This window comes from Notolepis coatsorum (genome assembly GCF_963971535.1).
Source record: "Notolepis coatsorum genome assembly, chromosome: 12".
Lineage (NCBI taxonomy): Eukaryota > Metazoa > Chordata > Actinopteri > Aulopiformes > Paralepididae > Notolepis > Notolepis coatsorum.
This window is the reverse complement of record NC_140176.1, coordinates 127,484,505-127,511,853: the sequence shown is the minus strand read 5'-3', so window position 1 is coordinate 127,511,853 and position 27,349 is coordinate 127,484,505. Positions and strand designations below refer to the sequence as shown.

General features: G+C 43.7%; 1 protein-coding gene across 1 annotated transcript in view; it reads left to right on the top strand.

Moving 5' to 3' along the window:
- The first annotated feature begins 284 nt into the window (after positions 1 to 284).
- Positions 285 to 27,349, top strand: part of LOC311238617 (histidine--tRNA ligase-like) — an 88,686-nt gene continuing 61,621 nt past the window's right edge. Inside the window, exons 1-6 of the mRNA XM_084326744.1 lie at positions 285 to 380; positions 2,352 to 2,441; positions 2,626 to 2,745; positions 3,783 to 3,878; positions 4,747 to 4,872; positions 26,541 to 26,648. Coding sequence (XP_084182870.1) covers positions 291 to 380; positions 2,352 to 2,441; positions 2,626 to 2,745; positions 3,783 to 3,878; positions 4,747 to 4,872; positions 26,541 to 26,648 — 630 coding nt within the window. The 5' untranslated portion in view covers positions 285 to 290. The remainder of the gene's footprint in view (positions 381 to 2,351; positions 2,442 to 2,625; positions 2,746 to 3,782; positions 3,879 to 4,746; positions 4,873 to 26,540; positions 26,649 to 27,349) is intronic.

Below are 27,349 nucleotides of genomic sequence, written 5' to 3'. Positions count from 1 at the left end.
CAGAGCATCGGAGCTACCAGCAGCTCTCAGTAGAGGAGGGAGTATTGTAGCAGAGCATCGGAGCTACCAGCAGCTCTCAGTAGAGGAGGGAGTATTGTAGCAGAGCATCGGAGCTACCAGCAGCTCTCAGTAGAGGAGGGAGTATTGTAGCAGAGCATCGGAGCTGCCAGCAGCTCTCAGTAGAGGAGGGAGTATTGTAGCAGAGCATCGGAGCTGCCAGCAGCTCTCAGTAGAGGAGGGAGTATTGTAGCAGAGCATCGGAGCTGCCAGCAGCGCATTGACGAAACACCATGGCAGACAAAGCACAGATACAAGAAGCGATTAAAACTCAAGGTGAAGTTGTACGAAAATTAAAGGCAGAGAAGGCGAGCAAAGACCAGGTCAGTATTTGCCAGCATGCGCTTGGTTTCAATAACGTTGCGGCTTCTTTTTGACATTATTGATTGATTGATTGATTGAAAAGTTTATTAACAGATTGCAGAATGGGTACAGTACAGTACAGCTCAATACATACAATTGTTAAGGGGATGCAGACCAGAGAAAGACTTTCGTCTTGTTTACATCAGGGTATGATATGGTGAATGATGACGGAGTGACGTTTTGATATACTGGTTAACTTTGGCTAAGTTAGCTAGCCGTGACACATCTAATGTAAAGTGACAAGTAGCTCTCTTGTCTTTGATTTATGTTACCATTATGTGCGAACTATTATCGCTAAATGGTTAACAAGGAGCAGCTAACCAAGTTAGCCTTCTGCTAAACACACCGGCCTCCATGCGTCTCACATGAACCTCTGGCTGCTGACGTTCTGTCACTGACACATGTTGGGACCACTTTATATGATCGAGACAACTAGCTCCATGGACAGACCCCAAATGACACATTTGACATGTAAAATAAGACGCCATCAGAACACCAAGCCAGTTATACATACAGGTTCAACATTTAAAAGCCGGTTCAGCTGACGCAACATATTTGCAACAGCAATATATATGAGAGTGGTCTGTTTGAGCTGCTAACATCTAATCGGACTGCCTCCAGTATACAACCTGTCTGGTGCTGTGTGTGTGTGTGTGTGTGCTTTGGCCTAACAGCAACACAGCCATGTCTCCCGCATCCCATTATATTCATTCACCTGGTTTCATCAGCTCACTGTCTTGGATCTCTTTGTTTACCTCTCTATTGCTTTGTCTGAACATGGGATATCTGCTGCTTCTCTGGGTTCTAGCAGGTTTCTAGCTTAGTTCATAGCCCTCCTGTATGCAAAATACCTTTCCCTGTCCTCCAGTCCTTGAGGTAGTCATCTAAAAGTATGGGGATAGGGCTGAAAGCGGCATCGCTGTCCCCCAACCTAGCATGTAACATCGTATTCGTTTACGCCATTGAATAAAGGATTAAAAAAATAAAATAATTTACTGGTTCTGCCACTAAATTCTAAGACATTGCTATGAGACACATAGAATTCTATCAAGACGAAAGTCTTTCTCTGGTCTGCATCCCCTTAACAATTGTTTGTATTGAGCCGTACTGTATTGTACCCTGCAATCTGGTAATAAAGTTTTCAATCAATCAAACACCTATAGACGTGTAATTGAAATCCAATCCATCCATATCTGTCTGTCTGAGCTCAGCTGTGATTGGCCGGTTGGTTTGATTGACCCCTGCATCTCATGTTCTATCTTCCACGCCATGATGATGATGATGATGATGCAACCCCCGCCCCTCCCTAAGTGCTACTAGGGTTGCTCACCACATTTTCTCCTGTTCTTCCTGCCTGGCCCTGATGACAACAATAACGACAACAACCTTGGCCTGCCTTAATCTTCATCACCACCACCATCATCTACCGTCCTGACACCTGGGGAATTCAACCTCTGGACATTCACTGGTTCTGCCTTTAATGGAGGGCTTTGATTGGATGCTGTGACCGACCCCTAACAATGTCATTGGACAATGCTGTACACCAATGAAACACTCCTGAACTGAACAACCTTATTGGTTGACCAATATCTGGACTTGATTTTCTATCCTTTTTTATAATTTTTTCTCCTATTGACTCTGGGATGAATACTCTGGGCATGGTCTCCCTACGTGTGTGTGCTGGTTTGGCGGGGCATCATGCTGCACCTTATGCCCGATCTCTGTGCTCCGTCTTTGGGATGACTGTGGCTCAGGTAAGGGCTCTGGTGGGTGGAGACTTTGTAAGGGGGTGGTATGCTGGGGAAGTGTAATATATATTTCTGTCATGTGAAATGGCTCAATCGTTTCACCTTATATGTGCTTATTTTACCTTATTATAACTACTCTATTGCAACGTGTTGCTTGCTCACCTCTCTGGTGTGTATTTGCAGATCGATGAGGAAGTAGCCAAGCTGCTGCAGCTGAAGCTTCAGCTGGGAGGAGATGATGGCAAACACCAGTTTGTTCTCAAGACTGCTAAGGTAAGACTGACAGACACACACACATACACACACACCTTTCAACTGCTAATAGAGAGTAGCATTTATAAACAAACTGGATCCTGTGGAACTGTCAGTGCTCTCACTACCAAGGAAGAATGTTTTCACTTTATTTCCTATCTTGTCTCCATGCCTCTCTTTCTCTATCTCTGTCTCTCCCTCTCAGGGAACGAGGGACTACAACCCTAAACAGATGGCCATTAGAGAGAAGGTCTTCAACACAATCCTTACCTGCTTCAAACGTCACGGAGCTGAGACCATTGACACACCTGTTTTTGAATTAAAAGTAGGTGCAGGCTTACTGTAAATGGCTGCTTTTTTATATAGCGCCTTTATCCAAAGCGCTTTACAATTTGTTCCTGACATTTGACCCGTTCACTCACACATTCACACACCAATGGCGGAGGCAACCATGCAAGGTGCCAACCTGCTCATTGGGAGCAATTAGGGGTTAAGTGTCTTGCTCAAGGACACATCGATTCGACACGCTGCCCGGGAGGAGCGGGAATCGAACCGGGAACCTCCGGATTGCCAGACGACTGCTCTACCTCCTGAGCCACTGTCGCCCCCACTGTTAGAGCCATTCTGTTGTGTTCTTAGTTAGTAGTTCTTATCTTATTTATTTACATTTGTTTTTTGTACCTCTGTAGTAGGGGTGGACGGTATAAACTGTATGAATTTGCGCTACGGTATGGATTTTGACTATACCTTATGACCGGTAGACTAGAGCAGCTAGTCACAGCAGTAGCAATGACGTTAACGTTACTTGACGATTCACTCGACGTTTGCACTGGTCGTTGCATAGTGTTTAATTGTACTGAGTTTTTCTCCACTTGCTCACGGACCATGCCATATAGTTTTGGCATTTAAAGTTGACTAAGGAGGCTGAGAGGAGACTTGCTTTAAGATTTTGGCATGTGCTACAAAACTATCAACCTCTGTAGCACCAGTGCTATGTGCTGTAGTTTTTATTTTCACTTTGTGCCGCTTGATTTTATTGTATTTCATGAAAAAAGTGTCATTTATTCAAATGATACTGTAATCTAAATTTTAGACAATACATCCAGCCCTACTCTGTAGTCATCTACCCCACATAGCATCCAAAGTTTGGTAGTGCACATTGACGGTGGGGGGTGGGGACTTTTAGGTCTCGGGTGGCTTAATGAGCAGGTTGAGAAGGCCTAGGCATGGTCAAAATGTTTGGTGAGGGTGCCAGGTTAGACAATGTTTTTTCAGAATTCAGTTATTTAAAAAAAAAAAGTTTTCTTCAGATACTTCAAATAAACCTATAATTTAATTCATTATACCCTGGATCTCGTTTAGGAAACGCTGACGGGGAAGTACGGAGAAGACTCCAAGCTCATCTACGACCTCAAGGACCAAGGAGGAGAGCTGCTGTCTCTCAGATATGACCTCACCGTATCCTTGGAAACCAGTTGGGAAAGAAAAATGGAACAATAAATGCAGGCTATTCAGGAATTAGCAGGGACACAGCTAGAGGCTGTCCCAACTTCAGATTAAATACAGGAATGTATTGTCATCACTACCGTTGCTCAGGGTTAGAATAGCTAAATGGTTAAAGGTTTAGTTTAGTTTTAGCCCCTATTTCTTACTTTGATTGGTAGAGTCCTTTCTCGGCACAATCCATGCTGTTCTTCATACTGGATACCTGCATCTCCAATTTAGTTGGCCACAAAACCAATGCAAAGTCAGTGGGGTCACACTCAAGCTACAAGCCCAAGTCAGTGGGGTCACACTCAAGCTACAAGCCCAAGTCAGTGGGGTCACACTCAAGCTACAAGCCCAAGTCAGTGGGGTCACACTCAAGCTACAAGCCCAAGTCAGTGGGGTCACACTCAAGCTACAAGCCCAAGTCAGTGGGGTCACACTCAAGCTACAAGCCCAAGTCAGTGGGGTCACACTCAAGCTACAAGCCCAAGTCAGTGGGGTCACACTCATGCTACAAGCCCAATGCTGACATCTACTGTTCAGTGCATTGTGAAGTAGGTTTTCAGTGTTTTCGGGGGCTCATCCTAGCTGGAGCTTCTGGGTATCCTGTATGAAGAACAGCATAGATTGTGCTGAGAAAGGAATCTACTGATCGACAACATGGAATAGAATAAGTAATTTCTGGTATTTCTGGTAAGTCAGAAATGGGCCTTGGGTTAAAAAAATCCTGAACTAACCCTTTAAACAGCACCCCCCCCTGCTGACACATGCAGTATATTTACCTGGAGCTTTATCTAGTAAAGACCTAGTGGAGATTGTCCTTGACCTGGTTCCTCAGGTGCCCTTCGCCCGCTACCTGGCCATGAACAAAATCACCAACATCAAGCGCTACCACATTGCCAAGGTCTATCGCCGTGACAACCCAGCCATGACCCGCGGGCGCTACAGGGAGTTCTACCAATGCGTGAGTGTTTGTTGAAAGAAAGAGTTACCCGCAAATGCATTCATGGTTGTTTTCATTGTAATAATACAAAAATACAAAAATGCTATAACATGAGAGAGAGAGATAGATAAACAGGTCCACGTTGCTCTGTGTCTATTATGAAATGACAATTGCGCGTTGACACGCCCACTAAGCAAAGCTATTATTCGCACACTGTGCTCCTAAATGATTTTTCCGGTTCGGACAAATCTATTTTTAGGGGCAAATGGGAGTGAAATGGTCACACTGTAGAGCCCTAGACAGTGATATATATATATATATATATATATATATATATATATATATTTAGGGGTGTAACGGTACACATATACGTAACAAACCGTTTTAGTACGGGAGCTTCGGTTCAGTACGCACTGTGTACAGAACAAATACAACATTACTTTAACCACTAACAGAACGCGTGTGTGGAACTTAATAAAAAACTCCCAAGTTCACCCCCTTCCCAAAATATAACTTGTGCAAAGGGCATGCACACCACTGGCTACATACATTATTGACGCTAGAACTCCCAAAATAGTGTTAGCATTTTCACGAGCTGCACCCCGACTTTGGAACACCCTCCCTCAGACCGTCAGAGACTCTCCCTCACTCTCCACCTTTAAATCCTGACTCAAAACCTACCTGTTCTCCCAAGCATACAACCTTCCCCACCCATAACCACCCTCCTCCAACCTACCACCTCCCCTTCCCCTTCCCTACTTTCTCTCTGTCTCCTGTCCCCCCCCCCCCCATCCCCTCTGTTTCCTTACTTCCCTGACTGTTCCCCTACTGGACTCTGTATTTGTTACTTGTTACCCGTGGTTTTATGTCTTGCGTATTCATACTGTTGCTTATTCCCTGTGGTTCTTTGTTTCTCTGTTAATTTTTTTTGCTCATTGTCAGCGTCTTTGGGTTCTTGAAAAGTGATTTATAAATAAAATGTATTATTATTATTATTATTATTAGGGATGTCCCGATCCGATCGGGATCGGGCCGATCACGTGATTTTCCGAAAATGCAGGATTTCTTATTTTTTTAACTTTTTTTTTTATTCAACAAACATGACCATGTTCACGTCTTAAACTCATACTGAGGCCTTAGTTTTGGTTTTAAATTACATATCATCATTCATTTATTTATTGTCACACAGAGCAGAAGAATTTTGCCAAAACAAACCAATAGTGTCCAGCTGCAGACCAGCCACACTCTCAGACCCAAACGCATTTCCTTTGATTTAATTATACATCAAATGATTTATGTCAAGGATTGCAATGCCTCGCTTGAATGAAGTAAACTTTTCACCTGGATAACGTCAACATTCAGGGTGAATGTAATGTGAGAAATTGGGATAAAAAAATAATAATAAAAAAATATATATTTTTTGATCGGATCGGGAAAGATCGGTATCGGTAGATACTCAAAATCACATGATCGGGATCGGATTGGGAGCAAAAAAACGTGATCGGGACATCCCTAATTATTATTATAAAAAAGAAGGTAGGCCAGCTGTAGTTTACATACAGTAGCTTGCATAAAACTGTCTCGAGGATCCACAAGTTGATCAAAATCCAAAGTATTTCCAACTGGGGCTTGAGATTGCTCAGATGCAAATCACTGTCTTCGCGAATCGCGACCAATGGTCACGGGGGTTGTTGTTGTTGTTAATTTGTTACTATTGGCATGTTCTTCAGCTCAATGACGTCATGTGTCTCCTATCCGTCATGCAGCGCATTCAGGCCCACGCCCCCCGGGGGCTGTTTTTCTCACAATCTAATATAATTCGTATTATTATTATTACATTTTTTATATACAAGTCTATTATTAATTTGAATGTAGAATATTCGTTGACAGCCCTATTTAACAGTAACTGCACACTAGGGCTGTCGCGGTAACCGCATCGCCGCAATCCTGCGGTGTGTCAAGGCACCCGCGGATGGGGAACAGACAACCGCGGCAACCGTGGTAAAAAAAAAGGGGCGTCATCATTTTTAACTCTGTTCATTTAATGACAAGGCTTCCGTTTTCCAGTAGCATGAGCTAACTTCACGTTTCCATACAGTTTACAACTCGCAGATGAAATTAGGATTTATTTTCATATCCCGGACTCGAGCCCCCAATGTATACCTTTTCCTGTATTAATCTGAACCGTAGTAGAGTACAGGGGAGCATTCTAACTAGGGCTGCAACTAACGATTATTTTGGTAATCGACTAATCTGTCGATTATTTTTTCGATTAGTCGACTAATCTAACGATTATTTGTCATTCGATTAGTCGACTAATCTAACGATTATTTTTGTCACACCCTCAATCTCTGCTTCCTGTGGGCATGGCTCCTTCTCCAATGCATGTTTTACCTCACATGCTCAAGTCTGCACACCTGTGAATGTCACCCTGTTGTCCAGTCCCTCTGCCTTAACAGTTAACTTAACATAACATGATGATCCCATAGCAAATTAAAATAATGACTCATGAAACAGTTGAATTTGGATCTTAAGGCTACGTTTAGACGGAGAGAGTCTGAACAGAAACCGCAAAAGTCTTCTTGCGGTCTCACTTTTAATTTTGCGTTTAGACTAGCGTTTTGGGGTGGAATTCTCCGTGCAGACGAGGCTGTAACAACTCGAGACAACGGAGCCCCGCTGTCACACGATTGGCGCATATGTCACATGACGTGATGTGAAGACCCGCCCTACTCTGCCTCTGATTCGCAGAGTGTGGGTGGGGAATGTGATTGGAACAAAGCAGAGTCACTCACAGACAGTGGGTCCAGTCATAATAGTTGTGATAGCCGCGGGGACAGATTCTTGTGTATTTAAAAGTACTGCCAATGTAGCCTTCAGGTGATCGCCATGGATAGAATCAGACATGCTTTGTTTACGCTTCTAGACTACTGGCGCATGCCTGTGATGTAAGCAGTAGGCGCGACGAGAGCCTTGACGACCCTTTCGTCATCGTTTTATGCGGTTTGACAGTTTAGATGAGAGCGCAAAGGTTTACCGTTTCTAGGAATTCCACCCTGGAAGGTGGTCTCACTTTTTTACGGTTTCACCCCGTAAAAACGCCGTTTCCGTATAAACGAAAGGCACATCTGAAAAAATATTTTTGCGGATTCACCTGCTAGAGTTTCCGTCTAAACGGGGCCTAAGCAACTTTCAATCAAAATGTATTTGAACAATACAACAATCACTCATAACAAGATAAATAAATTAAATAATACAAATGAAAGTGGAAGTGTTTAAATAACAAAAAAAAATATATAGCAGACTTCTTAGCTTAACATCCCAGGGAACTAATGGGATAACTGGGGATGTTGTTTGCTCCTGACAAGAGTCTCAAAGTCTGGGGTGATGGTAGACAAAGCAACTCTGAGGTCATGCTCAATGTCCAATCTGTTCCTCTGCTTTGTCTTCAGCTGGACCAGAGCTGAGAAGCCACTTTCACAAAGATAGGTAGTGCAACATTTTTTTTTTTTTTTAAATTTTTTTTTCATGACTAATCGACACAAACATTCTGCGTCGACGAGTTTTTATGATCGACGTCGTCGACTAATCGTTGCAGCCCTAATTCTAACACTCCTGGGCCGAAGTGCCGGTTATGTAACTTGCTCAATGTTATTTACTAACGTTACACGCAAATGAAGTGCTGCCTCTCTCTACCATCCCCGCTACACTCTGACTCAACGTTTCCCTAACCCCTACGCTCACTTCGTTAACGTTATCATAGATATTATGATCTGTAATGTCAACTAGATATTAACGTTAGCTTTGTTTGCAATCTATAACGTTAGCTATATGCTAGCTATCTATAACATTGGCTATTGGCTAGTTACCCCCAATGATTAACAATGACTAACTAATATATTTAACTAACTATGTATGTGCATTCAAATTCACTAACGTTAAAATACTGTTATAATAATGTTAAATGTTCGCTCAAATAACGTTAGTTTTAAGTTGGAGAAGGGATGTGTGACTGACTATTGGCTGCTTGCGTAGACCCGACCTACAGCATATATTCCACAACGCATCACTCTTAAAGGAGCAGGCAACACCCTAATCTACTTTTATCACATTTCAGAATGTTGAGGGACAAATGGATAGATTATCAAACATGTTTAAAATAGTTTTGGGACTCATACGACCTTAGAATTTTTGTCTAATCACGATCGCGGGTAAACTTGCATGTCTTAACCCTTTCAGTGCCACGGACGACATATCTAGTTTTATCAGCCCCCCCATTGAGTGCCCACGACGACAAATATCGCTTTATTTTTTTATTAGCGATCTGAATTCATATTTCATCAACAGAGTCTCCCGTTGGTACTAAGGCTGAGCCCGAACCCTGTTTTTAGGGTTCGAACGTTCGCCAGGGTCTATCGAACGAACGTTCGAACGTTCGTTTTTTGTAAATTTTTTAATAAAATTTTTTTTTTTATTAAATTTCTTTTTTTATATATATATATTTTTTTTTTTATTGTATTATTATAGATCCTACGGAGGGCGGCATTGCATAATCTATTATTGAAAAAAAATTGTTTACAGTGGTGGCTGTTCATGTAAACATGTAATTAAACAAAGGGAAAAGACAGCAGTCAAACATGTTAGACTCCAGTCACCCGAACAACTGCCTCTTTGAACTGCTGCGGTCAGGCAAGCGATACCGGAGTCTCAAGGCGAGCACAGAAAGACTCAGAAGAAGCTTCTATCCCCAGGCCATCAGGCTGCTAAACGAACAATGAACACTACACAACAACAACCAAACGCACATAGCACACACATCCACACGCACACACTCACTTTAAACAAACACACTGTAGCACCCACTCCACACACTTTATAGCACACACCCACTTTAAACAAACACACTGTAGCACCCACTCCCCACACTTTATATTTATTGATGAAGGATTGCACTACAACTCGTACACCTTACTGTAAATTGTACCTAAATTGTACCTCATCCCATTTCTGCTTTGCACTATATAGTACTGTACATTAGTACACTGCATAGTATTGTATATTATATGGTAACTCAGTACATTGTACATATGTCTATACCGAACACTGTGACCTCATTTTCTTCTTCTAAATTACATGCTATACTATGTTATTTGATACTATCTTGTCTAGCACAGTCTCTGGAGCGTAACAGTAAGAAGCATTTTGTATGAAAGTATTCTGTACTTCTGTATGACAACTATTAAAGAAACTTAACTTAAACTTATCACGCACTCACTTTTTGTCCCGGTAGAACATCGCCGTATGAATTGGAATAACCGAAGCTTTCTGGTCTGGCGGGCTTGAAATGTCCATAAATGTGTATCCAATCCATAAATCCATTTAGTATTGACTGAATGTATCTGTGATTATTATAGATTTTCCTGGTTGACTCCCGCTCCCGGACGTGATGTCACACGAAAGCCAGCCGCACTCACCCAATAGACTATTCTATTCTAAACAGTTATATTAGTGTGAACGTAATATACATTTTATCCAGTGCATATATTTGGATAGTATTGTGATATCATAATCCCATTTATATATATAGTTTTTTTTTATACATTTCAACATTTGATTGCTTTTCGTGCATTTTTCAATTGGCTGCGTTCGAGCGTTGCGCACTTGGCGATGTTTCTATCGCCTCAGAAGTCACTCAGAACAGAGGGGGGGATGAACATGAAGCATAAACAATGATTTATATATTACACGTTATTGTGCATTTTAACTTTACTGTCTAGTATCGTAATAAAACATTTAGACTATAGACACTTGGCACCTGTATACTATAGATTAATTTCATTACCCCTGGAAAAATGATGCCTCACTCACGCACTCGGCCTATTGGTCTAAACTCTCTTCATGTTGTGTGCCAAGAATATAAGTTGTCCACATGCACAAGTTGTTTTTAACAAAGCAATGCAGATATATAATAACTAAGTAACCAAAATAAAATGATGCCTCACTCACGCAGTCGGCCTATTGGTCTAAACTCTCTTCATATTGTGTGCCAAGAAGATAAGTTTGTCCACATTGTCAGGGAGGAGGCAGCTTCTCATCTTATTGACAATGTATCCTGCCTTGGAAAAGATTCGTTCCGATGATGTGGAAGTGGCTGGGATACAAAGGCAGTGTGTTGGGTAGCGGGCAGAATTGGCCTTCCACCACACTAGCGGGCCGCCGGAATTCACTTTGGATTTGTCCTGGAGGTATTGCTCCATCTCTTTTTTTGCAGATCCGCCGCCTTCCTCCGTCTCCTCCTCCTCCTCTTCATCCCCCGACTGAAGCAACATTTCAATGTCATGTTGTTTTTGTTTTTTTTGCGGGGGTCCAGCGGCTCCCGCCGGGTCATCAGTCTCCTCTCCCTCTCCCTCGCTTGCACCGGCGTCTTCCACGGTTGCGTCACGCTGTTGCAAGTGGTCAGCAAGCAGAACAACCTGGAAATAAAATATTGTATTAATAATTAAAATCAGAGACTATGTTGTGCTGCCTTCATGTGCAGGCTACAATGTGGCATGATAAGATAGTTGTGTGAATAATGAATATCGGTCAGACTCGGAGTAGTTTAATTAATAATTGAATATATTAATCAATAGTCTAACCTGGATATATACGTTGTCCTTCATCTCAGCATCGATGAATTTGAGATGTTTGAACCGGGGGTCCAGAGCAGCAGAAAGGAGATAGATACTGGCAGGTTCCAGTTCCTGCAGCTCCCATCTGGTGTCAATCTCATGGACCAGGGACTTCTTCAGATCCCTTATCGCAGGGCTGTCCGACTCATCTGGTGACAAGTGTCGTTTTTTAAGATTCGTTAACATGGGCACGGTTGCCGACAAGGACACATTGTTCTCTTGGGAGAAGAGCTCTGTGAGCGTCTCCAGAGGGTGGAGCACATCCGCGACATCACCTGCCAGGGTCCACTGGTCCGAACTGAGGTCCAGTAATCTATCAGACTTTTTGGAGACAGTGGCGTCGGACAACACGGCTGTTATTGGCCATCGTTGCTCCACCAAGCGATCCAGCGTTGACAATATGGAGTTCCAACGAGTGGCAACGTCTGGGATTAGTTTGTGATCTATGACATTCTGCTGTTCTTGTTTTGCTTTCAGAGCAGCTGTAGCTTTTGCGCTTTTTCTAAAATGCGCTATCAGATTCCTGCCCGCTGCAACAGTGCGATGCACGGTGCTCTGTTTGAGAGAGGAGTTTATGCACAGCTGTAAAGTGTGTCCCGAGCAGCAGACCCCCTGGACCTTGCCCCAATTTTCTGGGTCCTGTGTAAGTGTCTCGGTACACAGCTTCATGTTGCTGGCATTGTCGTGTACAACAGCCACTCGTTTGTAGTTGGGTATGCCATACGCGCCAGCCACTTCACCCAGGCGTTGGGCGATGTTTACTCCCGAATGCTTAATCTCCAGCTCTTTAGTTTCCAATACATAACCCCGTAGTTCCCACTCGTCAGAAATAAAATGACAGGTGACTGCCATGTACGCCTCCATCGCCACCGACGTCCAAGCGTCTGTTGTGAATGCCACAGCGGTGGCATGGTCAATGTACAAGGAGACTTTCTCCCGCACGGCCCCGTACCTCAGGGTTAGGTTGTTGGAAACAGTGGCTCTTTTGGGGATGGTGTAACCTGGCGCCATCAGATTAACCATTCTCCTGAATCCCTCACCCTCTACTACATTTATGGGCCTCATGTCCAAAGCAATAAAATCCACAATCGAGTCCAATAACTGGTTCTTTCTCTTCTCCGTTATTGGTTTTGCTGCGTCAAATTGCAGTAGTGTCTGCGTCGTGGTTGAGGAGGTGGGCCCGCCGTCCAGATCCAGTTTATGTACCTAAAATGTGCCACCGTGGAATGCCAACTGCTTGTCGCAGATTTGACACACAGCCTTTACTTTGTCGTCTGTTAATTTAAAGTGTTTCCACACAGGTGAAGTCTTCCCACTTGCAGCTGCCATGATTGAATAATGAGCCGAGCGCCGCGGGCCGCGGGGACGCGCATCTTCGCCTCGACTCCACCCCGCGCGCCGCCGCGGGGACGCGCCTCTTCACATCGCCTCACCCGCGCCTCCTTTTTTTATTTTTTTTCCCCCGAACGTCCGAATGCATTAATTAAAGTCTGAATGCCAGCGGAATGAACGAACGTTCGAACGTTCGGGCTCAGCCTTAGTTGGTACACCAGCCCCTACAGGAGCTCAGATTGGAAAAAAGCGCCCCCTATCGTCTATCCCTGTGTAACTGCAGGTCAGTCGCTTAGACTGACCTGGGATCTGTAGATCTCTGGGGGGGAGCCAACTCGCTCCTTGTGCTGGCGATGGATCTGATCAAGAGCGATCTGCTCGCGGGTAGGGCTGACCTTCGAAGCTTTTTTTGGCAATCGAAGCTTCGGGGCCGAGCTTCGATTTTAATTCGAAGCTTCAGAATTTTTTTTTTTTTTTTTTTTTTTTTTATCTTATGTTGTGGGACTTGTACAGCACTTTCATAAACTTTGTTGTTTTTAAATGTGCTCTATAAATAAAGTGGGTTGGATTAATTAATTAAGTAGCCCCTTTCGTGACTGAGCCAACAAGGTTTCACTCGGCTGTGTGATTTAATTCAAGGTGGATCGCTGTTGTCGTTTGAACAACTTCAGATTTCATGGGAACTACCAATCCCCCAAATCAAGAATGTTTAAGATGAATGAAGTAAGATTTTGATTATTTGAAATATGGCCTGTGTAGACTAAACTATGCACAGAATTATGTCAGTCTACAAGGTCCGGATTCTACATGGTCCGGCAATGTAGACCTTGTAGACTCCACTACAGACCAATTATCAGTGAATGTTCATGCATTTTTAAGAAGGGCTACTTCCACAAAAAAACAAAGAACTCACCAAAACATCTCAGTAGCACCTTATCTAAATTGTATTTCCTATTTTGTTTATTCATCCCAGTATCTTTCTTTCTTATGTGTGGAATTCTACAAGGCATGTAGGTGTATATGTATTTGAGGATGATATCCTTCAAACAGGCAATAGTGATGATATAATTTGGGCAGTGCTGAGCTGGGTTAATTTCCTCCAGTGTATTTGTCCCCCGGCCCCACCCAATGGCCTCATGCACACGCACACACACACACACACACACACACACACACACACACACACACACACACACACACACACACATTTACATTTAGTCATTTAGCTGACGCTTTTATCCAAAGCGACTTACAAGTTCTGTACGACAAGACAGCAAGAAGGGTACAACTCTATCAGCTGAGTAACAATGTTTATCAAAGTGTTGCGTGTTACAGTGTAGGTTAGTTTATTAGGAAAAGTGCATGACAGTAAGGTTAGTCACGGTTCGATTTTTTTTTATTTAAATTTTTTTTAATCATTTCAGATAATGGTTGAAGAAGTGAGTCTTTAGTCGACGGCGAAAGATTGGACGGGATTCGGCTGTCCTAACTGGGATGGGTAGTTCTCACACACACACACACGCACGCACGCACACACAAATCGAAGTAAAAAAAAAAAAAAACGAAATTAAAAAAATTAAAATAAAAAAAAAAATCTCTTCCTTCCTTCCTTTTTTTTTTTTTTTTTTTAAACTTCGATTTTTTTTTTTATGTTCGAAGCTTGTGCCATCGAACGAAGCTTCGAAGTATTTAAGACAGCCCTACTCGCGGGACGGAAATCAGCCTGGATTATGTATTTACAGGACTCAACACTGTAATCAATAAGCGTGATCGATATTTGAAATGGCGATCAGGAAATGGAATACTCTTTTTGGAGAACATCTGATCTAAGGTAAGGAGTCTATGTTACCAGTCTTGGGGTAATCGGATCTGTATTCGCGGAGATATCAGCGTGTCCGATATGTGTGATGTGGCTGTTTGGCTGTGATCGCTGATGAGGAAATAAGAGAATCGATTTTCAGCTCGTGTCTATAGCGTGCATACGTACACATATACCGTACTTTTTGCACTATAAGCCGCACCTGACTATAAGCCGCAGCAGCTAAATTGAATGATGTGTACATATATAAGCCGCACTGGACTATAAGCCGCATGTGTTTTAATGTTTAATTACCATATGTAAGGAGTGGAGCCTGCGGCTTAATTTGACTCAACAGTGAACACGGGAAACCTCACCCGGCCCGGACACGGAAAGGATTGACAGATTGATTGCTCTCTCGATTCTGTGGGTGGTGGTGCATGGCCGTTCTTATATTGAGCTTTAAGTTCCCACCTCTACAGAGAATGACTCCCACCTCTACAGAGAATGACTCCCATTGGGACACAATACTGTCGGACAAATAACAAGAATTAACTCATTTACAAGTTGTATTAAGTTTAGCAAATAAGGGAACAGATAAATAACATTTCAATGCAGTAAAAAAAGCAATATTTCGATTTTCGGGTTTTGTCCACATATAAGCCGCCCCGTTATATAAGCCGCAGGGTCTAAAAATGGGGAAAAAAACGCGGTTTATAGTCCGAAAAGTACGGTACTATCGATAATCTAGCGTTTATTTGAAAACGATTCATAAATAGGCCGAAAAATGACAACGTTTTTGTGTATTCTAGAACAGTGGTTCTCAACTGGTCTAGCCTCGGGACCCAACATTTTCCTTAGTCATTAACCCATTCTCCGCCACCACTTTGATTCGTCCTAATCCCTTCTCTGCCAGCTCTATTTGTCTATGGATATGTTCACCTACTTTGCAGGGCTATAACTTTTTAAATTGTATTGCTAAATTGACATTACTATGGCCCATTCAACATCGATTAGCTATTGTTCAGGGTGTAGGAACGTTTTACTTTTTCATTCACACATTCATATAAAAATACTGTCTAGAATATAAATATGTTTTTATTGTTTTCTGCAGTAATTCATAGAACGTGAGATATAGCCATTTATGCATATATTACATCATCAAATGCAGTTTGCTAGCGATTGACGTCAGATAAAAAATTTAAATTGTACAAGGTCCTAAACGTCATGACTCATCATCTGCTGATCATAGCAGTTTGTATGGATAATAATAATCAAACACGCTGAAACTCACCGCAGCTTCCTCTGACCGTTGGGTGATCAGCGTGGAGCAGAAAGATCGCTATTATGGGATGTTGATCTAGACTAACCATTTCCGGGTTGTATAATAATATATACGTCCAAATAACGTTGTTTATTGAGTTATGGCAACCGATCGATTATCCAGTGTGTCAAGATGGAGTCCCGTGGACGGAATAGGGGGGACACCAAGCACTTCCGGCCCCACTTCCCCACTTCCGGTTTAGCGATCGGCCACCAGGTGGCGATATTGAACCGTTGGAGAGTTGAGTGGAGATCCCCAGCACCAGTCAATGATCCGTCGGTGAAATATGAATGCCATGACAGATTTTTGAAATATTGATCTCGATGACGTCGTAATCCGTCATTGGCAGATTAAGCATGGCGAGGAATGCCGTCTGAATCCGTCATTGGCGAAAGATGGGTTAAGTCCCGACCCAAATTTTTGAACCACTATGATCTATTTAAAAAAAAAAATTGCAGTAATACACAATCTTTCATGTACTGTTAAAAAATGAAATAAACACAAAAAAGTGCAACAAAAGTGCAACTAGGGCTAAAAACCCAATGAAATAAAATAATAATAAATAATATGCTTCTTAGCAGATTTCTTAGCTTAACATAACAGACCTAAGTTTGGGGGAACTAATGGGATAACTGGGGTTGCAACTAGGGCTAAAAACCCAATTAAATCAAATAATAATAAATAATATGCTTCTTAGCAACTTCTTAGCTTAACATAACAGACCTACGTTTGGGGGAACTAATGTGATAACTGGGGTTGCAACAAAAGTGCAACTAGGGCTAAAAACCCAATGAAATAAAATAATAATAATAATAAATAATTATGCTTCTTAGCAGACTTCTTAGCTTAACATAACAGACCTACAGTAAGTTTGGGGGAACTAAAAAGATAACGGGTTGCAACAAAAGTGCAACTAGGGCTAAAAACACAATGAAATAAAATAATAATAATAATAATAATAATAATAATAATAATAATAATAATAATAATAATAATAATAATAATAATAATAATAATAATAATAATAAATAATATCCTTCTTAGCAGACTTCTTAGCTTAACATCCCAGGGAACTAATGGGTTAACTGGGGATGTTGTTTGCTCCTGACAAGAGTCTCAAAGTCTGGAAGCAACTCTGAGGTCATACTCAATGTCCAATCTGTTCCTCTGCTTTGTCTTCAGCTGGACCAGAGCTGAGAAGCCACTTTCACAAAGATAGGTAGTGCAAAAAAAAAGATTATAAAAAAAGAAATTATATATATATTTTTTTTACACGCATCCATGGCCACTCAAAATGGCCCCGCGACCCACTTTTGGGTCACGACCCACCAGTTGAGAAACACTGTTCTAGAATATTCCAGTAAATGTTTTATCATGGAATCTTTATATTTTCCTTGAAAACGAGGGCTTTTCAAAATGCTATAAAACGAAAATGAACCGATAAAAAAACAATCCGTTTTGACAATGTTGACTGGAAAATGAGTCATTGATAAGCGACGGGCAGATTAGACACATAGCCATAATTTAAAACATAGATTAGGCGTTTTTAATGCTAACATTGAAGTGGATGGTGGCATTCAACGGGGTAAATCAATGTTAATCAAAGGCCAAGTCAAGTCAAGTCAAGAGTTTTATTTGTCACGGCATACGGATATACAATGAAATGCGGGTGGTCTTGCCCGCAACAATGTGCAATTGGTACAACATATAATAGAATCCAATACAAAAAATGTGTGCAATAAAATTGTGCAATAACATGTAGCAGGTAACAATACATTTGTGCAATAACGGGTAACAGTTAACAGTTAACAGTAGTATGAATGAATGAATGACTGAATGAATGAATGAATGAATGAATGAATGACTTTATTTGACAATATAAAAAATAAACATGTGACAGAAGAGCACAGTCGGGATATACTGCCAAGGATGAAACACAAAAAAGCTCAGAACTTATTTCCATTGTGGTCCTTGTAGGGGGGTGGGGGAATGTGATGCTTAACACATGCATCATACAAAACATGACATCACAACACATCACATATACCATTTAACATTTATATACATACAGACTCATACAACATGCAAGGGTGCCTTAAGCTAAGTGTCTAGGTATAGTCCCTTTTGAGCCATGTCTTCAGGCTGGACTTGAATCTAACGGCACTGTCTATGGTTTTCAGTTCACTGGGCAGACTATTCCAATAGACAGCTGCTGAATATAAAAATGACTCCTTCCCCATACAGCTCCTGAATCTGACTGGCACAAAGTCAGTTGAGCTGCGCCTTGTTTGGTAAGCATGGGTGTCTCTGATTCTGTTGAAGTAATTGTTAAAGTACACTGGCACTACCCCATGCACTATTCTGTGAACTAGGCACATCCCTATCTGGTTTACTCTGTCTTCCACCTTAAGCCATCTCATGACCTCAAAGTGAGATGGGTCAAGGTGGGTTCGAGCAGGTAGCCTTAGTATTACCCTGATTAGCTTGTTTTGTGATGTCTGTAGTTTTATTTTCTGACTTTTGGGGGCACTGTTGTACCAGGAGCCACACGCATAGTCATAGTGACACTGTATGAGAGCTCCAGCAAGAATCTTCATCGCTGACTGATCTAAAAAATTAGAGATTCTGGCTAGGTATCTAGTCCTGTTATTTATCTTTGTAAGTGCTTGGTGAGCCATGCTTTCCCCTGATAAGCTGTTTTCCAGGACGCAACCGAGATATTTCACAGATGTTTTGTCTGTGAGAACAGTATCTCCTATTCTAATGTTAAAACCTGGTGATTTTCTGAGCCTGACCTTTGACCCGAATAAAATTTACTCAGTCTTCCCCACGTGGAGGGACAGCTTGTTGTGGCCTAGCCAGTCGCTAACCTTCTCTAGTTCTGCACTCAATGTCTGCTCAACCACTTTTTTGTCTTTGTGAGACACTAGTAGGGCGGAGTCATCTGCATATAAAAAAAGGTCACATGAGCAAGCTGCTTTCAGGTCATTTATATACAGTAGAAAGAGGAGCGGACCCAAAACACTCCCTTGTGGGACCCCGCACTCTACTGTCCGAGGACTGGAGAGTACTCCGTTTATATCTACCACCTGTTGTCTCCCTGTTAGGTAGGAACCAATCAATTTCTGAGCTGCCTCATTAAAGCCTAGGGCCCTAAGCTTCATTAACAAGATGTTGTGATCCACTGAATCAAATGCCTTCTGGAGGTCTAACATTACCATTCCACAGAACAGTCTACCTCTTTCCTGATGTAATCTGTGAGGAACAGCAGGCAGGTGTCTGTGGAGTGGGACCTCCTGAAACCAGATTGGTATTTGTACATGATGTTATTAGTGGAGAAATACCCGTCTATTTGCTCATATACTAGCCTCTCAATGGTTTTTGATAGAACGCCCAGGATGGAAATGGGTCTGTAGTTACCCGGTTCCAATTTGTTTCCCTTTTTGTGGAGAGGAATAACTCTTGCCGATTTCATTTAGCTTGGAAATGTTCCTGTGTCAATGGCTAGGTTGGTAATGTGAGCTACATATGGGGCAATGATTTCTGCAGCATCCTGCAAGAATTTACCAGGGATGTTGTCTAATCCAGTAGCCCTTGAGGTGTCAAGTTTTTTAAGCTTTTCCTGGACCTCCATCTCTTCACGTCACTTTCCTAAAGGAGAAAGCATTTGCTTTAACCCCCTGATCTAGGTAGAATTTATGGACTAGTAATAGTAGTGCAATACACTGTTACTGTTGCTAATACTAAATTAAAGTGGCCTTTCCTTTTGGCAATAAGTGAGGGTGCGTGCGGCCTGAGTGTGTGCCCGCTCATGCTAAAGTGTTACAGTGGTACTCAATGTTCATTGTTCAGGACTCTGATGGCCTGGGGGAAGAAGCTGAGCCTAAGCCTCTCTGTCCTAGTAGCTGGGGTTCGCAGGCGTCTGCCTGACCTCAGCAGCTGGAACAGGCTGTTATTGGGGTGGTGAGGGTCTTTCATTATCCTGCAGGCTCTGGATTTGCACCTCTTGTTGTATAGAACCTGCAGGGGAGGTAGTGCAATACCCGTGGTACGCTCGGCTGAGCGCACCACTCTCTGTAGGGCCTTCTTGTCTTGTGCCGTGCTGTTTCCATACCAGGCAGTGATGTTTCCAGTCAAGATGCTCTCTACAGCTCCTGAGTAGAAGGACTGGAGTATCTTCCCCGATACTCTGAACTTCCTTAACTGTCTCAGGTGGTAGAGGCGCTGTTTCGCCTTCTTTACTACTGTGTCTATGTGTGTTGACCATGTCAGGTCCTCTGAGATGTGGACCCCCAGGTACTTAAAGCTGCTCACCCTGTCCACGGTAGCCCCGTTAATCATCAGTGGTGTGTGTGTCTCCTGCTGTCCTCTCCTATAATCCACGATCAGCTCCTTGGTTTTACCAATGTTCAGGAGCAGGCTGTTGTCCTGGCACCAGCGTTCCAGTACCTCAACCTCCTCCCGGTAGGCCTTCTCGTCGTTGTCCGAGATCAGCCCCACCACCACCGTGTCGTCTGCGAACTTCACTATGGAGTTGGAGCTGAACTTGGCCACACAGTCGTGTGTGTAGAGTGAGTACAGCAGGGGGCTTAGAACACAGCCCTGGGGGGACCCGATGCTCAGGGTGATGGTGTTGGAGGTCTGACCCCCCACCCTGACCGCCTGGGGTCTTTCACTCAGAAAGTCCAGTACCCAGGCGCTCAGGGCGGAGCTCAGACCCAGCTCGATCAGCTTGTCCACCAGTCTGGTGGGGACTATGGTGTTGAACGCTGAGCTGTAGTCAATGAACAACAGTCTCACATAGCCCCCCTTCTGACGGTCAAGGTGGGAGAGGGTGCTGTGCAGTACCTGGGAGACCGCGTCGTCAGTGGACCTGTTTGTCCTGTATGCAAATTGCATAGGGTCCATATCACTGGGGAGGGAGGCACAAATGTGGTCCTTGACCAGCCTCTCAAAACATTTCATGACCACAGAGGTGAGTGCCACCGGTCTGTAGTCATTTGGACATGTTGGGGAGGGTTTCTTCGGTACAGGGATGATGGTAGACATCTTGAAGCAGGCAGGGACCACCGACTCCGCCAGGGATTGATTAAATATGGCGGTGAACACCGGGGCAAGCTGGTTGGCACAGGACTTAAGTATGCGTCCTGTTATACCATCTGGGCCAGCAGCCTTCCTGGTGTTCACCTGCATAAATGCTCTTCTCACACTGTGTACCGTCAATGAGAGAGCGTCCCCCCCCCCCCGCGGATGCCCCCCCCCCCTCCACAACAGCCGGCGCACCAGTGACGTCACTAGCCGTTGGGCTAGCAGTGCCACTGTTTGCACCAAACCGCGCATAGAAGGTGTTGAGCTGGTCCGCAAGGGAGGCGTCGTCGCTCCCCATTGAGGGGGCGCTGACTTTGTAGTCAGTTATAGCCCTCAGTCCCTGCCATAAGCCTCTTGTGTCATTCTGTGCCATTTGTGCCTCCATCTTGTCGGCATACGTCCTCTTAGAAAGTTTGACAGCCTTGCACAGAGTGTAGACTGTTGTCTTGTACTCTTCCATGTTTCCTGACTCTCTGCCCCGGTTATAAGCAGTGGTGCGAGAGTTCAGGGCTGCTCTGATGGTACTGTCCACCCATGGTTTCTGGTTCGGGAACACCCTCGCCTTCTTTGTGGGGACAATACTATCAGCCAGCGTTGTTATGAATGACACTACAGCGTCTGTGAAATCGCTGACGTCACTGTTACTCCTCCTGAACATTCCCCAGTCGGCGTCATCTAGTGCGTCCTGAAACGTGGCCTCTGATTGGTCGTCCCATTTTTTTACCTCACGTGACACGACGGCGTCACGTGATCTCTGTTTATACGCTGGGACCAAAAAGATGGCGGCATGATCCGACGTGTTTGTTGCTCCCGCTAATGGTGGAGCCGGTACAGCCTTGTATCCGGCTCTGAACGGGGTGTAGCAGTGGTCGAGTGTATTTCCTCCCCTTGTGGAGCAGACGATGTGCTGGAAGAAAGACGGCATGACTTTCTTCAGATTCGCCTGATTGAAGTCCCCAGCTACGATCATGGCTGCGTCCGGATGCTTGATCTGGTGCGCGTTCAGATGGTCGTGTAGTTCCCCTAGCGCCCTGCCGACGTTCGCCTGGGGATGGATGTACACTGCAGTCATGATCACTGCAGTGAATTCGCGCGGAAGATGGAACGGACGACATTGGATCGTGAGGTGTTCCATGTCGGGAGAGCATGAACGGGAGAGTATCTTCACTTCCCCAGGGCTAGTCCAGCCGTTGTTGGTCATAAGGCATAGCCCCCCGCCGATGCTCTTCCCGGAGGCTTCTGTACGATCCGCTCTGAAGATGGTGAAGGAGTCGGAGGGAGAGATGCTGTGATCGGGAGTCACTGGTTTCAGCCAGGTCTCGGTGAAGCACAGGATATTGCATTCCCTCATCTCTCGCTGGAATCGGACCCGCGCACGTAAATCATCCATCTTACTCTCTAGCGAACGGGCATTCGCTAGGAAGATAGATGGAATAGCCGGACGGTAAGCAGATTTCATTAATCTTAATCTGATCCCGCTCCTCTTCCCCCTGTGTTTCTTCTTTGTCTTGCGTCCATCTTTGTCTCCCGCGTTGTCTTTGTCCCGCCTGATCTCCTTTGGCCATTCTTGGCATGATAAAGTGTCTCTAAACTCCCCTTTGAGTCCGGAGTTTAGGTCAATAAGTGACTGGCGATAAGTAGGACGTCCCCGCCAGTGATGCTTCGATAAAAAAAAGTAGTAAAAACAAACATAATAACTATAAATGTGCACATTCGTTGCTGAGCAAAACCCATGGCGACTGACTCGGGGTCGCGCCAAGGCACTGAAAGTGTTAATAATAAAAAATATATATACAGGTATATTAACACATTACCGCCAAAAACGGCTTACGACGGGTTTGCTGGTCATGCGAATTCTGCCAAACCACGCTGTACGACGTTATTGAGATCATATTTAATTTCTTTGCCATGGCAGCCATTCATAATTCCGCCACCCAGCCTCTGCTGATACAGTGGGACTCTGCACAACAGTGCAACGCCTCAATACCGCCGCCTGGTGGATGATCGGGCGAGTTACAACCGGAAGTGCATTTGGTGATCTTGGTGCATCTGGGAAATACGTCTGGCAGTCACATATCGTTGCAGGACTATAGACACACACTGGCGTGCAATGGATCGCTGCCATAACTCAATAATCGATATGATTTGGGCGTTTATTGCGCCATACAAACCGGAAATGGATCTAGTCGATCGACCTCAAATAAGTGGGATCTTTTTCCTCCAGTCTCATCGGCGAACGGTAAGAGGACAGTAACGTTACTTTCAGCTTGATTGTTTATTCTTTTCAATGCAAACCGCTCTGATCAATATATCACCCATACTACATAAAGCATTTACTGACTATCACGGAATTCTAAACGACCCCCCTCCCTTTCATCCGCGCATGATGAATCATAACGTATACGATCATGTACTGTTGAATTTTTTAATATAGCGTGTATCGGCAACAGTGCATGTGAGCGGATCGGAGCGTGAGCGGCGCGGGGCGCGGAGCGGCCGGTTTTGACGTGAGCGAGGAGTGAGTTTTAAAATGAGTCGGCGCGACGTCCGGAGCGAGAGTTCTCCTCCGCTCCAATCCACTCCAGGCCGCTCACAGTGGTTTAACACTGTTGATGTAATATATACATGCAGTACAATGCCAAAGCAACAGATGGCGATGTACAAACATGAAGGCCATTTTCAACCAATGAGAAGGGTGAACCTGTGATATCCTGTTCAGGCTTTGTCACTGTAGAGACGCCCACACTCACTCCTGTTAGAAAAAGTATCGACGCCATTGTTGTTGGCGTTAGCTTACATGCTAACGTTAATGGCAGCGACCATAGCATTGTGGCTCGGCTAGCCTATCATCACTTAATAGAGCTAGTGAATGGATAAACAACGTTATTTAACATTGCAGAATGGCTACAATTACAATGCGGCTCAATACAAACAATTGTTAAGGGGCCCAGGGGGTGTAGACTGTTGTAGTTTGAGCAAATTTACACCATGCTCCAAAAAAATAAAAAAACGCAGAGCGATCTGGCGCGGGGAGCGGGGAGCGCTCGATTCAAGGTGAGCGGGGAGCGAGCCGAGAGCGACTTGGGGGCGGGGTCCACATGTGCGATTAGCGGAGCGGACCAAGCTTTAAAGAGCGAAGAGCGGATTTCTCGGCCGCGCCGATCCGCTCACGTGGCCTGATCGGCAATAAACGGCAGTTGATAATCTATATATGCGTTTATGCCTATAACTCACGTTGTATGAATTACTGCAGAAAACGATAAAAACATACTTATATTCTAGAAGCTATTTTTGGAAGAATCTATGAATGAAAAAGTATAACGTTCCTACATCCTGAATGATAGATAATCGATGTTGAATGGGCCATAGTAATGTCAATTTAGCAATACAATTTAAAAAGTTATAGCCCTGCAAAGAAGGTGAACATCTCCATAGGCTTAGACTGGTGGCAGTGATCATACATTGATGGATAGACGCGTGGCAGTCAATGTGTTAAAGAAATTTAAAAAAGTAAACACTTTTTAAATTTTTTTAATAGAAGTGCGGTACCACCGCATCCCGTGGTGATTAGCCACACACAACCGCGTGGGAAAATGTCATACCGCGACAGCCCTACTGCACAATACATCACCCCTGAGTGGAAAATGGAAAGCCAAACTTTCCCCCTCTGTACCGAAAACACATACCGAACCGTGATTTCTAAACCGAAGTGCGTACCGAACCGTGGTTTTTGTGTACCGCTACACCCCTAATATGCAGTATATACAGGGGTGTAACTATGGGGGGAGACACATGGGACATGTCCCCTGCATGTTTTCAGAATGCAGTTATTGTCCCCTGCATGATAATAAACGGTGACACGACGTGATAGGACCACACGGAAAACGGCTGCTTGTCCATCTCGGAGCCATTGTCATGCAAAGTCAAGTAGCCAGGTGAGCACCCGGCTAAGTACTACTGACCACAGCTGTCTTTGCATAACAGCTGTCTTTGCCCAGTCTTCAGTTGTGCTTTAATAGGCTACATAGCACCCCTTCCCTCAAAGTTTGGTGTGAAACTGTGAACGATATCGTCTGTGTGACTGAGATTGCCATGAAATGCAACAGCATTGCTTGGTGTCTGTGAAATATCTGTCTGTCTGTATTTAACACTTTCCGTGCCACTCACGAGATAACTCGTGTTTTTTATAGGTGGTTGAAAGCCACTCACGAGATTTCTCGGATTTTTTGTTCTTTTTTTTTAGCGATCTGAAATCATATTGCATCACCCGAGCCTACCCGAGTATAGCCGAGCGGCGCCGGCGATCATTGTGGAAAAAACCGCCCCCTGTCGTCTCCCAGATGACATAAGTGATTTTGGAATGGACTCAATGAAAATGAATGGGGAAAAAAATCCGGTACTCCACATTTTCCAGTCCAGTGATCCAGCCGGGGTTACTAGAGTTCATTCTGGAACCTCAGATCCCCGCTGATCATGGAGTTCTACTGTATCGCGTTGGATCCATACACGTATCGATTTTTTTGAATGGTGATCAGGAATTGGAATATACCAGTTGGATACCATCTGATGTCAGGTAAGGACTCTGTGTTATCAGTGGTAGGATAATCAGAGTAAGTTTGATGAAGATATAGGCTGTTTTGTGAAATGTCTTCTTTCGGTTTCACTGTAAAAGTCCGCGAGGAAATCAACGGGGCGATTATCCGTGCGCGGCTCGAATGTGCTTGCGTGCACGTATAATATTGATCATCTAGCGTTTATTTGAAAACGATTCATAAAAAGGCCGACGAATATCAACGTTGTGGAATATTCCAGTAAAAGGCGATTTTCATAGAATGCTCCAGAATGGGCTGTTTTATTATCTGAAAACGGGTGCTTTTCTAAATGCTCTGAAACGGAAATGCCGCGATAAAAAAACAATCTGCCTTGACAGCACTGACTGGAAAATAGTATTTGATAATGCGATGGGCAGATTAGACACATAGCCATAATTTAAAACATAGATTAGGCGATATTAACGTTAACATTGGCGCCGATGGTGGCATTCAGCCGGTAAAAAGGAAAACCCGGCGTGACGCTCAAAGTGTTAAAAGCCTCTAGGCTGTTGTTTTATACATTGTAGATAATAAATTGCGCGATATCTCTCACTCTCACTCTCACTCACACACTACGCACGTTCCGAGACTCGCGCGGCATTATGACTTGTCATAAGTGAATTGTATATAGAAACAACTCACCAAAATTGACTTGCACAACTGATTTTTTTTTAAATCTACGAAAAGGGGGGACCCTGCGACTATACAACTATACGTAGCATCCCTCCGCCACTGACCACGCCCCCAAATGCATCCCCTCCACCACTGACAACAAAGTTACGCCCTTGAGTGTATATATACACATGTAGAAAGGCCAACATATGTTTGTACTTTTAACATTGAACTGACTGGAAAACCTCTGTGTCCTTTCCTCTCCCTCCCAGGATTTCGACATAGCAGGACAGTACGATCCTATGATCCCTGACGCTGAATGCCTGAAGATCGTCTACGAGATCCTCAGTGAGCTCGACCTGGGAGACTTCTGCATCAAGGTCACACACACACACACACACACACACACACACACACACACACACACACACACACACACACACACACACACACACACACACACACACACACACACACACACACACACACACACACACACACACACACACACACAATAAGATCTTGGTTATTGTCAATCCACAGATTCTCAAAATCAATAGATTTAGCAAGCCAAGACTATTAACCTCTTAACAGTCCTGCAAATTTAGCATAAAACGCCTGTCGATTGCATACCCAAAGTAAATTGAAAGCTATTCTTGAACCATTTATAGCACATGCATGAGTTGTGAGACCTCTTTTGAAAGGAAACATTCTGAATTCCACAACAGGAAGAATCACTCTGAGTACTACTGTAATAGAGTTAGAGAGGTTTGAACACACTGAAATAAACATTTTATTTTATTTATTATTATTTAATTCCAGCTGAGAGATATTAGCTGGAAAACAGAATGTCAAGTCAAGAGTTTTATTTGTCACGGCATACAAGCATACAGTGAAATGTGGGTGGTCATGCCCGCAGCGATTGTGCAATAATACAAGTAATACAAATAAGAATAAGACATAGAATGAGACATAACAGGCATAATGTACATACAATTTACAAAAAGCATGGTAAAGACATGCTAAGGTCCTGCGATACAGTGATAGCTACGGATGAGGCACTGGGTCTTATGTACACTAC